This window comes from Mixophyes fleayi, chromosome 4, assembly GCF_038048845.1.
Source record: "Mixophyes fleayi isolate aMixFle1 chromosome 4, aMixFle1.hap1, whole genome shotgun sequence".
Lineage (NCBI taxonomy): Eukaryota > Metazoa > Chordata > Amphibia > Anura > Limnodynastidae > Mixophyes > Mixophyes fleayi.
In genome coordinates, this window is record NC_134405.1 from 246,521,944 (window position 1) to 246,535,954 (window position 14,011).

Genomic DNA, 14,011 nt, shown 5'->3' on the forward strand with positions numbered 1-14,011 from the left:
ACATACTGTTCTGCAAGTGGAGGGTAGGAAAGGTTACTGGCTGAACTTAAATATGGCTAGAGCTCTTCTTTAAAGCTTTGTCTAAACTAGCAAAGGATGGGTGTAGCTTGGATAAAAAAGCCACAATAGTTACTTCGATCTTGCAATGGCATTTTGTATGACATAGGTTCTCTGACAAACACTAATCAAGATTTAGTAGATTGCAAGATATTGGTTTGCAAAGTTAATGGCAACAGAGTTAAAGATGTTCAACAGAGGCAAAAGTAATTAACCCAAGCAGATGTTAGTGACTGGAAGAGTGGACTTTCAGAGGCTTGAGAGGCAGAGAATTGAGAGATCAATGATGCAATCTTCCTTCCTTTAGAGAGACTTAAAAGAGAATCTATTATGCAAAACGAGATATGCTTGTATGAAAGCCGTCTCATTTACCTATCCTCTGTTTTGGCAGTCTAATGAGGGCAAGTTAACGTTTCATTTAAGCTGCACTGCCATCTTCTGTAACATTTTATGAACATGTTCCTCCTAGGGACACCCGTAAATCAATCCAATGCAACACTTTATAACAGAGAGGGCTTTAAGTAGGAGGACCAATCACAAGTCGCAATCTCTTGAGCCTTGTGATTGGTCCCCCAGCTCAGCAGCCCCCTTTCTCCTGTTTTGGGCTGGGGCTGTGAAAAGAACAGAGGAGAATCAGGTTTCAGGTGAAGAGAGGAGCACGTTAATAAATTGTTATAATAGACAGTTGTACAACTAAGCATTTTGTTCTCCACAAGAAATTATCTTTATGCTCTATAAATCTTCTTAGGAGCAAGATGATATATTCCATAAAGCAAATACAAATACAATAAAAAAAAAAAGTTTCTGAATACAGCAAACAGGGCCAAAACAAGTTAAATTATTAACTATGATGCTGATCGACTACACATGAAGAATGCATTATCTATTCTTTAGTCCATAACTTTTAACCCTTAGGAATGCTTTAGAAATGTCTGTAGGGCATATGTTTTAGAAAAGCAATGTGGAGGAATGCATTTACCTTCAAGCTGAAAATAAAAACAGTTAACTTCTTGAAGATATTTCTCATACCTGATAATTTTCCCAACATCATATATCCATTACTTATTATTTCTACCATCTAATATACTAAAATAAATAAATAAAAATAAAGCTATGTCAGTCCCTTAATTCCCCAGGGTGACAAGAGTGCACAGAGGCACTCCAGCAGGTGAGTAAACACTGGTGGCTCTCATGGAGCAAAGAGACTTTGTTTAAGGTCTCTGGGATATTTTTTTTTATTATTTTTTTTAAAAAAAAAAGGAAAACAAAAAGTAATATTCTAAACTCTAAACACAACACTATAAATAAGAGGACTTTTCAGAGGAATATAGAAGGGGTCCCGTTTCGGCTTTTCTCAGTATTGCGTTTCCACTGCTATTCCGACATGAGCATGCCGTATGGTGCGGCCGTGTAACTTGTACCCATCTTGTTTAACAGTTGCCACACTCCCGTGTCTCCTTCCTTCAGCAGGCACATGACAAACTATTTCATGGTCATAAGGGTCATAGTCACTTCCCATTGCTGCCATTTTCTGCAGCCCATGCTTTGTGAACACACTTTGTAGTTTCCCATCCACTTTAGCCAAGATTTCAGACATATCCTTAATCCCCTCGTCTGCTGCTTGGTCAAGTGCCTGCTCCAAGATGTCTGCCACCTCCACCAGGTCACGGCAAAAGCTCTGGATTCCTGCAAAAACAGAGTCTCAGTTCCAGTCTCTCCAAAACAGTTAATTATTATGGGATGTGCTCTACACAGTTTGACTAAGGGCTACTCCAGGAATGTTTCCGCACTTCGACCACATGATTTAATTGCAGTCTCCATCCAATTTAGGGACTCAGAATACACGTATCACCTGCCACAGGCTCCCATGGGATGTTTATCCCCCAAAACACCACTACAAGTTCGGAGAGGGTTAAGACTTAAAATGTATCTCACCCTTAAAACATAGCAATATTTTAAGAGTGACGAAATTATTTGCTCAATGAAAAACTAATCCAAGGACTATAGTTTACCACAAGAAATAAACAATAGTCTACAATTTCTTACCAAACAGTTTTGCATCCTCCACAAACTTCTGTGTCCTTTTCCTAACATTTTCAGAGTCTGCTATGGCCCTCCTGTAAGATTCCTAGCAGAGAACAGAAAGGATGATTAGCACATGTTATAAATATATGTGATGCCAAGCTGTGCCTTTACATTGGTCATTTTAAATATATGTTTTACACATTGATGTTTGGGATGAAATCAGTGATTTTAGTTCTGTGTGCCCTATTTTATCATTCCCATCATTAGACTGAAGAAGTCCTCCATCATGTTGGCAGCAGGGTGGCAGTGTGCAGTTTGTATGTTCTCCCAGTATTTGTGTGGGCTTCCTCCGGGTGCTCCGGTTTCCTCCCACACTCCAAAAACCGTTAATTGACAGCTATTAAATTGCCCTTAGTCTCTCAGTCTGTGTGTGTATGTTAGGGAATTTAGACTGTAAGCTCCAATGGGGCAGGGACTGAAGGGAGCAAGTTCTCAGTACGGCGCTGCGGAATTATTGGCGCTATATAAATACCTGACCAGTTGTGTTGCCACATTGCAGAGCACACTGTTAGACCATCTACATCAATTTACCCAATTTCCACTCCATAAAACACTCTGCTATTGGTTATTCATGTTGTTCTCTTCAGCAGATGCATCACACACCAATCTTAGACTCTTCATCGGCTTTTATTTATATTTCTTATTTCTTGTAATTATATGAATTCATTTGCCTAGTGATGTTACAATACTTGTAGTTGCTTGGCATCAGCTGGGTGTGAAAATTAAACCAGGGAGGTTAGATTTAAAAGCATGTAGAGAATTGTTGCTTTTTTATTTTTTTGGCCATTAAAAAAAAAAAAAAAGGTATCGAAAAGCAATATTGTTAAAGAAATTTTGATGATCTGCATTTTTATTACTTTAATCTTCTAATAAAGGGTCATATGCGTTATGCTAGTTTGAATCAAGTATAAGTACACTAGACCAGGGTTTCCCAAACCCAGTCCTCAGGGCTCCCTAACAGTGCAGGTTTTCCATATCTAGTTGCTGGAGCACAGGTGTATTCATTACGGACTGACACATTGTAACAGATCCACAGGTGGTCCTCATTATGTCACATGTGATGCAGAACACCTGCACTGTTGGGGAGCCCTGAGGACTGGGTTTGGCAAACCCTGCACTAGACTGAGATTTGTATTGTCAAGTGACTAACTGTAGCTCTTTGTTTCTATCAAAATAGAATATTTAACAAGTAGAGCAGGCTACATGGCAGCTCCTACTCACATTAGAAAATGCCACTAAATAGATTAGTCTTCTCAGCTTAGGATCACTTATACCCATCCTGAAGGTGTGTTTTCTTATATATACCAGATTCTGGAGCCAGATATATAAATCAACAACCCTCCAAAGTATCGATGCCCCAATTTCTCATACAAAATGATGCAGAGAAATGAATATACAGATATGGGATCTTTAGAGCATAAGCAATGATACATGAGGGAGTGCATGCAACATACCTAAAATATGTTTATGAACAGTGCGGAAAGGTATTTTTAGATAAGATTTGCATGGAACTCACTGATAGATTCTGCACTTCCTCTTCAAGTTTGAGAGCTTTCCTCTCCAGAGTCCGCACACTGTATGACCTCGGATCCACATTACCATCGTCTGAGGTGGTCTGGTCCCCGGAGCTTCTCTGCTGAGGTGCTGTACTATATACACACACAAAACCCCTGTAATAGAGAAAGATTTCTATGAGTTACACAGAAGCATTAAATTATATTATAAATTATATAAAAAGGTAATTTGCTCATGTCTATAGAAGCTTATAGTCTTGACTACAGATTTCACTTTAGCCTTAGAATAGAACTATATTGATCTCCAGCACTATTACCTTCTGTTACAGTAATTACACACAACACATGAGTAGCATTCATTGACATGCATGTCCAGGAACGAGAAGCAGAGACACTGTATATAAAACAAATTATTTCATTATTTGAAGTAGATCTCTATAATACATTAGTGATAATTTCACCCATCAAATTGCTTCCTTCTATGCACTTGACTTTAATTTTGTCAAATACAGTTTTCCTGTAATTAAAATTCAGTGTGAATTCATCTAATCTATAAATATGGTGGCCTTATAATAAACTTAGTGGATGGTTTGTATTAAAATATGTATTTTTTAAAGATATCTTATGTGCGTCATAGTTAAAAGATTTAGATATAATCCAGTCTGCACAAAGAAATGCATTGATATTTGTTTCTATTAAAGGATGGTACTATATTGGTTGCTCAGCTTCCTTTAAGCTGTCAAAACTGCCCTAAATGCTTATTCTATCTATTTTATGTCAATCAACATACAAAAAGTCCTCAGTAATTGACACAAGGTCACAAACTGCATGAATAGCTTCCCTATATGTTGAGAGTTTGACCTCAAGAAGGTTACACAAAATTTCCTTCTCAAATTTCAGAGTCGAAGTTGTAATAGTATTATTACACATCAGGTTTCTCACTCTGCGAGTCACAATAAAACTGAATAAAAACAGTTAGGAGCAGCCAATGTCACTTTTCTAAACATGGTCTACATTGATATTGAAACAAGAGAATAAAGTTTGGTATAAAAAACAAAAACAAAAAAAAACAACTACTAAGAAACAAAAACAAAAAAAAACACACACAATTTGGAACATCTTATACTCTGTATGTCTCTACCTGTATACTCAAGACATCCCAATTGTGCAGTAACCATTACTTGTCACATGGGACATTCTGCTTGAACTCCACAAAGATCACAGAAGTAAATGGCACAAACATTTCCAGGAAGCTACAAAACACTGGGTGCAGACAGAGGCCTGATGAGGTAGATTATCTCTAAAAATCTCTTCCTCCATTTAAAAAAAAAGTCAGTGACTGGATCCAAAGGTGATGGAGTGAGGTCACACATGTGGGGGAGGACCCCTCCCCCACATGGCCACCCTCCCACACAGCCACCATTGTACTCTTATGAATCATGCAGCCCAGAGGCCCTGTGTAATCAGCTTGTCTTTCATATGCAAATGTACCTCTTCCCAAGAACTGAAAGAGGAAATGAAGATCGCACAGGTCATTCTTTTCTCCATACAGCTTTGTGTCCTATCACTAGAGCAGGCTGAGTGAGCTATAGTTATCCATTAAATATCTGCATGAAGCTGTGTCCTCCCGCTTGTACCCCTGCAATCACCAAGGGTTTTTTAAAAAGCCTCAGAGCACCAGTATTATCTGGAAAATAGTTGAGAAGCACCAGTTTTAATGGCTATAGGACTGGCAAGACCTCTCAAGGGTTGAAACTCAACAACAAACCTCCTCACTGCTTCCCTGTCATGTTGGAATTCACCAAATGAGCGAATATTTTTATTGCAGTTAAATATAACTAATAAGGGCATAGCAGAAAAACAAGAGCAGTACAGATGGGAGGCTACAAAGTCGAAGCGATTAAGCTAAAAACAAACATCAGCTAAATAATATAAAAATGTTTTGTGTGACCCAAGTAGATAAGGAAAATATATTTTTCTATTGAGCTTAATATTTACCAGTAGCTGATGTTTCATTTTTGAGTAAGGGGATGTGCACACGGGTATGTTAAGCATAATATGTATCTTTAGACCTATACTCAGAGAGCAATCTTTGTTTTTGTTCTTTTAAACTTGACTAAAAAATGGAATAAATTAAAAATATTTATGTATTATTGTTTATTTTTAGAGTACCAATGCTATTTATGAAGAAAATATGTAATCATTCTGTCCATGCTGCTAAATTGCCACCCACACACACACACTATTGTCCTTTTATTGCCAGAAGGTAATTAATCTCCCAGTATGTGTTTCTGTGGGAGGAAATTGTACCAGAGGACAGCCACCCAATCACTGCCAGACCATATAAACTCCACACAGATACAGGGCCCCGGTTGGAATCAAACCTATGACCCCAGTGACCTGAGGCAGCAATGCTAACTATGGTGCTGCCCAAAAATGCAACAATATTGTCTATGTGCATTGTTGTTGCTTTTATCTTAGGAAAACACCAGACCATCTGGTTTTTTTAATCATCTGTCTAAAGAAAAACAAAAACAAAAGCAGGAATGAAAGACTGAGAAAACAAATGCCTGTGTCCACAGCCTTGGTCAATAGCCATAAGAGAAAAAATGTTCCTAGTTGAAATAGATATCATCATCATTTATTTATATAGCGCCACTAATTCTGCAGCGCTGTACAGAGAACTCACTCACATCAGTCCCTGCCCCATTGGAGCTTACAGTCTAAATTTCCTAACACACACACACAGACAGACAGAGACTAGGGTCAATTTGATAGCAGCCAGTTAACCTACTAGTATGTTTTTGGAGTGTGGGAGGAAACCGGAGCACCCGGAGGAAACCCACGCAAACACAGGGAGAACAAAACTCTGCACAGATAAGACCATGGTCGGGAATTGAACTCATGACCCCAGTGCTGTGAGGCAGAAGTGCTAACCACTTAGCCACCGTGCTGCCCTCCTTTAATATTAAATTGCTATCCTGGGAAATCAATTTCAACGTTGCACTTACACAAGACTGTTATATGCAAATTGTTACTGCAACCTGTTAACTGTATTAATAAAATACCAATACACGTTCTCTCAACCGAAAATTTAAACTGGCAGATTTTTCTTCTACTTTTGTAAAGTGAAATAAGGAGAGCCTATCCTCTTCAGTAGGAACAGCGTTACACATCTTTCAGTGACTGGGACTACGTGAAGGAGAGAAAGAGTAGAATGGATTCTGGGGGAGGCAGCGTCCTCCTCCACTCATCTCTCTCCGCCCTCTGTGAGGATTGTGCTTTACATACTGCAGCTAAGAGCATCTGGAAAACTGCCAATACAAATGTCATATGTGTGAGGAAAACCAAAACTAGACCGAGCCTTTCATTTGTTCAAAGCGTAGATACAGTTTATTCAAATTAGTTTAAGATTTGAAACTCTGCAAATATCATTAGTTCATTTTTAAAACAGAGTGACCTCATTCTTCAGTATCATCTCGGATATTCTTCTTACCACAATTATTTTTTAAACCTCAGTTATGAAATATCTTTAAAGTAAAAGTTTACCGGTTATTAACTAAGTGACAGGATATAACTGCCATACATTCAAGACAATTAATTGCGGACCCATAATAATGACATGCAATGTACGCACATGCTGCAAAGTATATGATTTTACAGCAAGAATTAATCCTACGAAAATGCAAATTTTCGTAGGATTTTTACTCTCTCATCCCAAAAACATTTTTAAAAAGTACCATTTGTCCACGGTCGCATCTTGCAATTCCACGGATGATATACACACAGAAAATTACCAAAACTGGCCAACAAATATTTACCCACATACAGTCATCATTAACCAGCACTTCCCAACAAGGCAAGTGAAGGTACGTCACAAGATGGATCTGGATGCGTCATAGAAACTTAGTAGCATGCCATCTTAAATCATAAACTTCAGATGGCCTTGGAATTTGCTCCTTAAAACGAGAAAGATGGACATAAACACAATGCCACTATCCAATATCTATTAGACTGTTTCAATTACCATTTCACTTGCTATTGGTGCCCCACATTTCCCATAGCACCAGCCAATTTGCAACATGGTGTTGGTGAAGTATAAATTACCCAACATTACAGTATGCTTTAAGTTATTGTATTTCTTCTCAGCAAGTTTGACTTAACAAAGTCACATGTAAAACCCTGCTGCAAACATCCCTCACAAAAGCTGGTGACCACCAAGGTTGCCCATTATCAGTTTTACACATATGGACAGTTTTAATGACCTGGCAAGGGGATGTGAAGTAAGACATGATATCAGACTGACAACTTAAAATTAGGAGCTCTTTCAAAACAACTTCCAGTAACATTCCTCTGGCAAGGTACCTTACTAGCAAACTGTAAATGGGCAAGACTACAGAATAAACAGCTGTATGCATGCTGCAACTAGTGGTAACACTGATGCAATACCAACATACTAGAAATTTCCACTTTGGGTAGAGATAACAAGGAATGTTGCTTCAGCAATACAGAACCCACATCAGTGAGCAGCGAGTCATGGCAATCAACCTACAGCATAAACCTTTTTAAACAAATATATATAATAGCAAGCGACTACATTATAACATCTTCATACAATGAAGTATGACTGAAAGTCACAGTTTGTTTAGTAAAATATCAGTTAATAGATTTAACTACTTGCAGTGTTATGCTACTCAGGCTCTTTAGTAGGTTATTATGGTACCTATATTTTTTTTTCTTTTCTGTATCGCCTAAAGGATAATCCCATAATTAACTAAAAAGTGTAATAAATCCAGTATCTGCCTAAAAATGTGTTTGTTTTTTTTTTCATTTTATTATTGTGGCTCCACAAATACCTTTCTGTAGGAGCATCTATGAATCCCAGTAGCAGGTTTCAGATTCTGAATCTTTTCAAAATTCAGTTCTAGATGGAAGAACAGCGGCACTATGTGCAGCGATTGTGGCAGTAAACTACTATTCATATAGTCCATTGCAAAGGTGCATCCATTAGCAACACTGAACACTGTCTTCCCTATGACATCATCACCAAGCTGTCTGTTGCCTGGTGTCAGCAGCTAGTGATTGAATCATACACAGAGCCAACACCTGCAGACAAGGAAAGACAAAATGAAGTTTAAAGTGGGCCAGACAGTTCTAAGGCAGCATAGCAATGTCTGTTGCCCAGAGCAACCAAACTAAACAATGTTCCGCCACAGAGTGCCAAGCATTTCTGGATCCTCTAGCATAAACTTCCAAGGGGCCATGATGCACTGGTAAATGTGCAAGTTTCAGCCTAATTATTTTAATGGAAGCCACTTGTTTGAAAATGGGATTATCGTTCGATATTTTGCTTGATTCACTTAGCCTCGAGTTGCATAATGAAAACAGGAGTATGGATGGAGTATTGCTTAGAGAGGATGATCAGGTTTAAGAGTCACCAGATTACTGGTTTTATCTTCTCAAATCTCAGACTGAGCCAGCAATTTCCGTTCAGTAAGATTATGCATGTAGGTCTTGTTCCCTAGTCACGTATGAGTGGTAAAGGGAACTTGGGCCCCTACAGTCTTTGTTCAAACATTTGGAACACCGGTATAAATTAAAACTGACATTTATCCAGAAATTACAGCAAAAGATTTGACATAAAATAACAGCTTATATAATTCATTACCTGAACAGAACAAAGGACCGGAGAAAGGTAATCACAACATTAAAACATCAACTTTTGATATCCAATTCCCCTAGCTTTCTATAGATCTCATGGCTTGTTTACTGCTGATAATGAAGATCAAATGTGCATTTCAATACAAAACCACATTAGGGGATGTTTATGAAGACTGGTGCTGTAACCCATAGCAACTAACCACACATTACTTTTCATTTTCTAACCTGTGCTAGAGAATGAGAATTAGCATCTTACACATTGCTATGATTAGCTATATCTTTGCTCTATTACAAAAGTCCACCCTGTTAAAATAGCTAGCGCTGCAGAAAAGCTGAGAAGTTTAAATGCTAGATCCACCCCCAACCATTCATGGTCCTAGATTACAAAAGGTTCCTACAAGGGTCTGAAGGAAACAACTATCTTAAAATCCACTTACAACTGGCAACCAGTTAATGAATATTTATTATATGACACACTGTAGGATGCCAGCAGCCTTCCTGACACAGGAAGCATTTAATGATATGGTAACAACACATATATGCCACATTCCTGAGTGTCAGGGGTAAACATTTACATTATAGACAAGCTGAAACTCTGATAAGGATGATGCCCCCCTGTTAACAAACTAAACTACACAATGAGAGTGTAACCTGGGTGGGTTTTAATTTAATTCTTCCAATTATCTTTCCATATAAATGAAGTCTTAACCTTAAGGTGACTAAGGCAATTACAAGGTATCAAGAGTGTTTTATCATGTAAATTGTAATTCTTTTGTAAATGATTAATGTAAATGGACTAAAATAGACAGATGTGCCACTAATTTATTCCTCAAGTCAAACAATTGCTGTGAAGTATGTGCATATCTTTGGGAACAATGGCTATGGCAAACAAATACAGATAAATAAAAGAGGTTGTGTAAATGCTGTAAAGCTGTATAAATACATGGCAATCTAATCATCAGAAAACTGGCCTAAACTCACCATGGGTGGGCTTACTGTGACCACCAACAATCACAGATAACAAAACAATGTTCTCTGGAGGGAAAAGGGACAATATGAACTGGGCTATATGTCCCATAGATTGCAAGCTTGCGAACAGAGTTCTCTTACTTCTCTGCCTGTCTGTATGTATTAGTATATTAATGTTGTTTTATTAATGTTTGTTCCCAATTGTAAAGCGGTAGAGAATTTGCTGGCGCTATATAAATAAATGTTGATGATGATTGGCCTAACCAGCAAGATGTGTGGCAAAAAGGATTTTGCTTTTTTTTTTCCTATTATGTTTACAATTCTAAATTATAATGTAAGAATGAAAGAATAATTGGCATCTGTTGCACTCAACATTACCCAATGTACTTTAGAAACACAAGAAAAAATAACTTTTTATTTCAGAAACATTTTTTTAGGTTGCAGTTTTTCAACATTTTCTTTCAAAAAGGTACAAATAAATTAAGTGTTGTAGCGGATATACCAGAAATAAATAGACTGGGGATCTCTAACAAAGGGGCCTAAATCAGTTTTTTTTCATAACAATAGACGCATTTCAATCCTCATCTTTGTGACAAGGATTGAAAGGGACCGTGTTAAAAATGCGGTCATTCTTAAATATGCCCCAAAGAATGATTCTTCTGCTACAAAACACAATACAATGATACATTTAACAGGTATTTTAACATGTTAAGTGCATGCAGATTTGAAAATAAAAATCATTGTATCAAATGAGACCATACATGCTTGCATTTTATGTGCATTATTTTGAACACTTGTTATTCAACTCCAGAACTTCGGACAGGTGTAGTTGAAAACTGTAGACTTCTAAACACATCAAAGACTACGTACATAAACTCAATGCAGTTTATATACATTTTACTAACATAGTTAAAACGCATATCAAGCATCAGTGTATACAAAGTCTTAATCTTGTTATACAAAGATTATACAATCTTGTTATACTTAATCCTGTGAACAATTCCAAAGAGCAATTTTTATAAATATTAACAAGGGAAAATAATTCATAGTAAATGGCTTCTTCCCTACATGAGCGATAGTAAAAAGGTACAAGGTTGCCCAGCAGTTCTCACCCACAAGTAACAAGTCCCTGCAGCTACAACCATCCTGGTCACCTCTGTCGCCCCTTGTCCATGGATGGTCGGACTTGGAGCAGTTGCTATGGAAACCAGTATTACGGTCCCCCAAAAGGAGCGATAGATCGCAGTGTGACATGGTGCTAAAACGTTAGTCTTCATTATTTAATACACAAAATGGTGGCTATGCTGCTTGTACATGCCATATACTCTATATGATGCTCTGCACCCTCACCACTCACCTCCTATGCCGGACACCGTGTGACAGCAGTAACCGCAGTTGGTGAGCAGCAGCACTCAGCCTCAGACCTGCCATGTTCAGCTCTCCCGTCTCTCTGAGCACCGTCCGTCTACCCCAGCACGCATGCGCATTAACCGCAAACGTGCCCCCCCACTACAAGGCAGGCAGTGCCCAATAGGAATAAGGGGCGGTTTAAACTACAGCTCCCAACATCCACCGCGCCGCATTACTCACGGCCCAGCAGGGGGCACAGACCCTAGCGTGCGTCACGTGTCACAGCATCTGTGTCAGTGCAGACAAGAGACCTGTGCAGAATAGACATCTTATAGTCCTGTCTGTAATCATTTCCAGGTTTCTCGGTACAGATCACATACGTTTATATAAGACTGATCATGATCAGTTCATATTATTGTTTTAATGTTTAGCATGTAGTCCCTGTAATCATAGGTGAGAATTTCTGATTTAGGAGATTTGCAAAATAGCAAAGTAATTTATATCACCCGGAGTGACTGTGTATGTAAAGGCTTTCTCTGTTATCTTGATCGATGTCACCCTTTATCTCATGTCTGCAAGGTGAGGCAGCACAGTGGCTAGTGGTTTGGTTAGCACTTCTGCCTCACGGCGCTGGGGTCATGAGTTTGATTCCTGACCATGGCCTTATCTGTGTGGAGTTTATATGTTGTCCCCATGTTTGCGTGGGTTTTCTCCGGGTGCTCTGGTTTCCTCCCACACACCAAAAACATACTAGTAGGTTAATTAGCTGCTATCATAATTGACCCTTGTCTGTGTGTGTGTGTGTGTTAGGGAATTTAGACTGTAAGCTCCAATGGGACAGATGGGACTGATGTGAATGAGTTCTCTGTAGAGTGCTGCGGAATTAGTGGTGCTATATAAATAGCTCATGATGATGAATACAGTGCTGAAATGTATGGTCAGAGGTTCCCTCTTGTGCCTTTAATGCAAGTTCCAGTAACTAAATGGTTGATACATTAGGTATATGTGCCCAGGGATGGAGCTGGTTATTTGGTGCCCAGCTTACAATCTGCAAATTAGCATCTTTTTATTTTTTATTAATCATCTACAACCTGGGGACACTGTTCATACGCAGCTCCCTTTATCCCCACCCCCTGCCTTCACTTTGCACATGCGCCGCTCCGAGGCACTTTGATACCTATTCTGATCCCAGCTGATGTCCTGCAGGTAATGGAAGAAGGCACGTGTGGGTTGGCAGGCCTCCCCAGTAAGTGCAGAGTCCTCCTGCCGACTTACTGTGGTCCAGTCCCAGTACATTTGTTATTGTGTGTGTGTGTGTGTGTGTGTGTGTGTATATGTATGTGTATCTTCTACAATTTGTACCAAATATTCTCCATTTGCCTATGGTTAAACATGATCTTTTCTAATTTTGCACAGCTGGTAAGGCTTTAAGCGGAGACTCAAGGATAAATTGAGGGACCACAGGGTATACAACCAAGGAACTGGCAGTGGTCCCCCTCACAACTAGAGCTGATAGATTGTTACAATTACGTAAATTAAAAATTGGTACAAAGAGCAAACATATCTGGAAAAAAGGAAACTCAAACTTTTTTAGAGGGGATGGGGGGAGTCACAACAGACACATAAACAAGTATTTACAAAAAAAGTTTTTTTAAAAAAATATTTAAACTATAGACAGATAAGAGCTACATAGACAAGCCAGTCCCCCCTCCCAAAATGAAATTAAATAAACAGTGCAATGAAGCATGTGAAAAACTATTCAACAGGCACATAGAGAAGCATTTTTAAAGTGGCTCAAAAAAGATTCAATACAGTTTATACATTATAAAAATTCACTGCAGCAGACAGAAAAAAATACCTCTGAAGGAAGAAGAGCAGGTAAATAAATTAATTTGATGTATATATATATATATATATATATATATATATATATATATATATATATATATAATCTATCATGACAAACTCAACAATTGTAAATGTGCATCATTAAACCTTTTATAATGGTTTGTAATAAGAGAAGTGTATGCAGGTGTAAGGTCAGCTTTGGCATCAAATGATGAGAGTCACAGAGCTGTGCTTATCCAGCACTGCCAATGTAGCCTTGGACTTAGACATGACCCCGAGCTGGTGCAAGTGTTACGTGTGGTATTTCTTAGATTACTGCATGCAGCAGAGTATTAATCAGGTGCACCCTGAAGTAAACGCCTACTTGTGTATTTCCCAGTGGTGTTCACCCATCGCATGCCCCTTTTTCCTTCCAATGTCGTAGGATGGTGTAAGTGGTCATTGTGTTCCTTTTCGCAAGTACTTTGCTTGTGCATCAGCATCTCCCTGTTTTTCACACATAACTCCCAGTTCTGGGCATACACAGT

At 38.5% G+C, this 14,011-nt stretch overlaps 1 protein-coding gene across 1 annotated transcript; it reads right to left on the bottom strand.

The window, feature by feature from the left end:
- Positions 1–1,276: 1,276 nt before the first annotated feature.
- On the bottom strand, positions 1,277–11,757 carry GRPEL2 (GrpE like 2, mitochondrial). Its single transcript, XM_075209618.1, has 4 exons — positions 11,644–11,757; positions 3,659–3,812; positions 2,104–2,185; positions 1,277–1,743 (listed from the first exon to the last, which is right to left on the bottom strand). The coding sequence occupies exons 1-4, from the start codon at positions 11,715–11,717 to the stop codon at positions 1,412–1,414; spliced, it is 642 nt and encodes a 213-aa protein (XP_075065719.1). The 5' UTR covers positions 11,718–11,757; the 3' UTR covers positions 1,277–1,411.
- Positions 11,758–14,011: the final 2,254 nt, after the last annotated feature.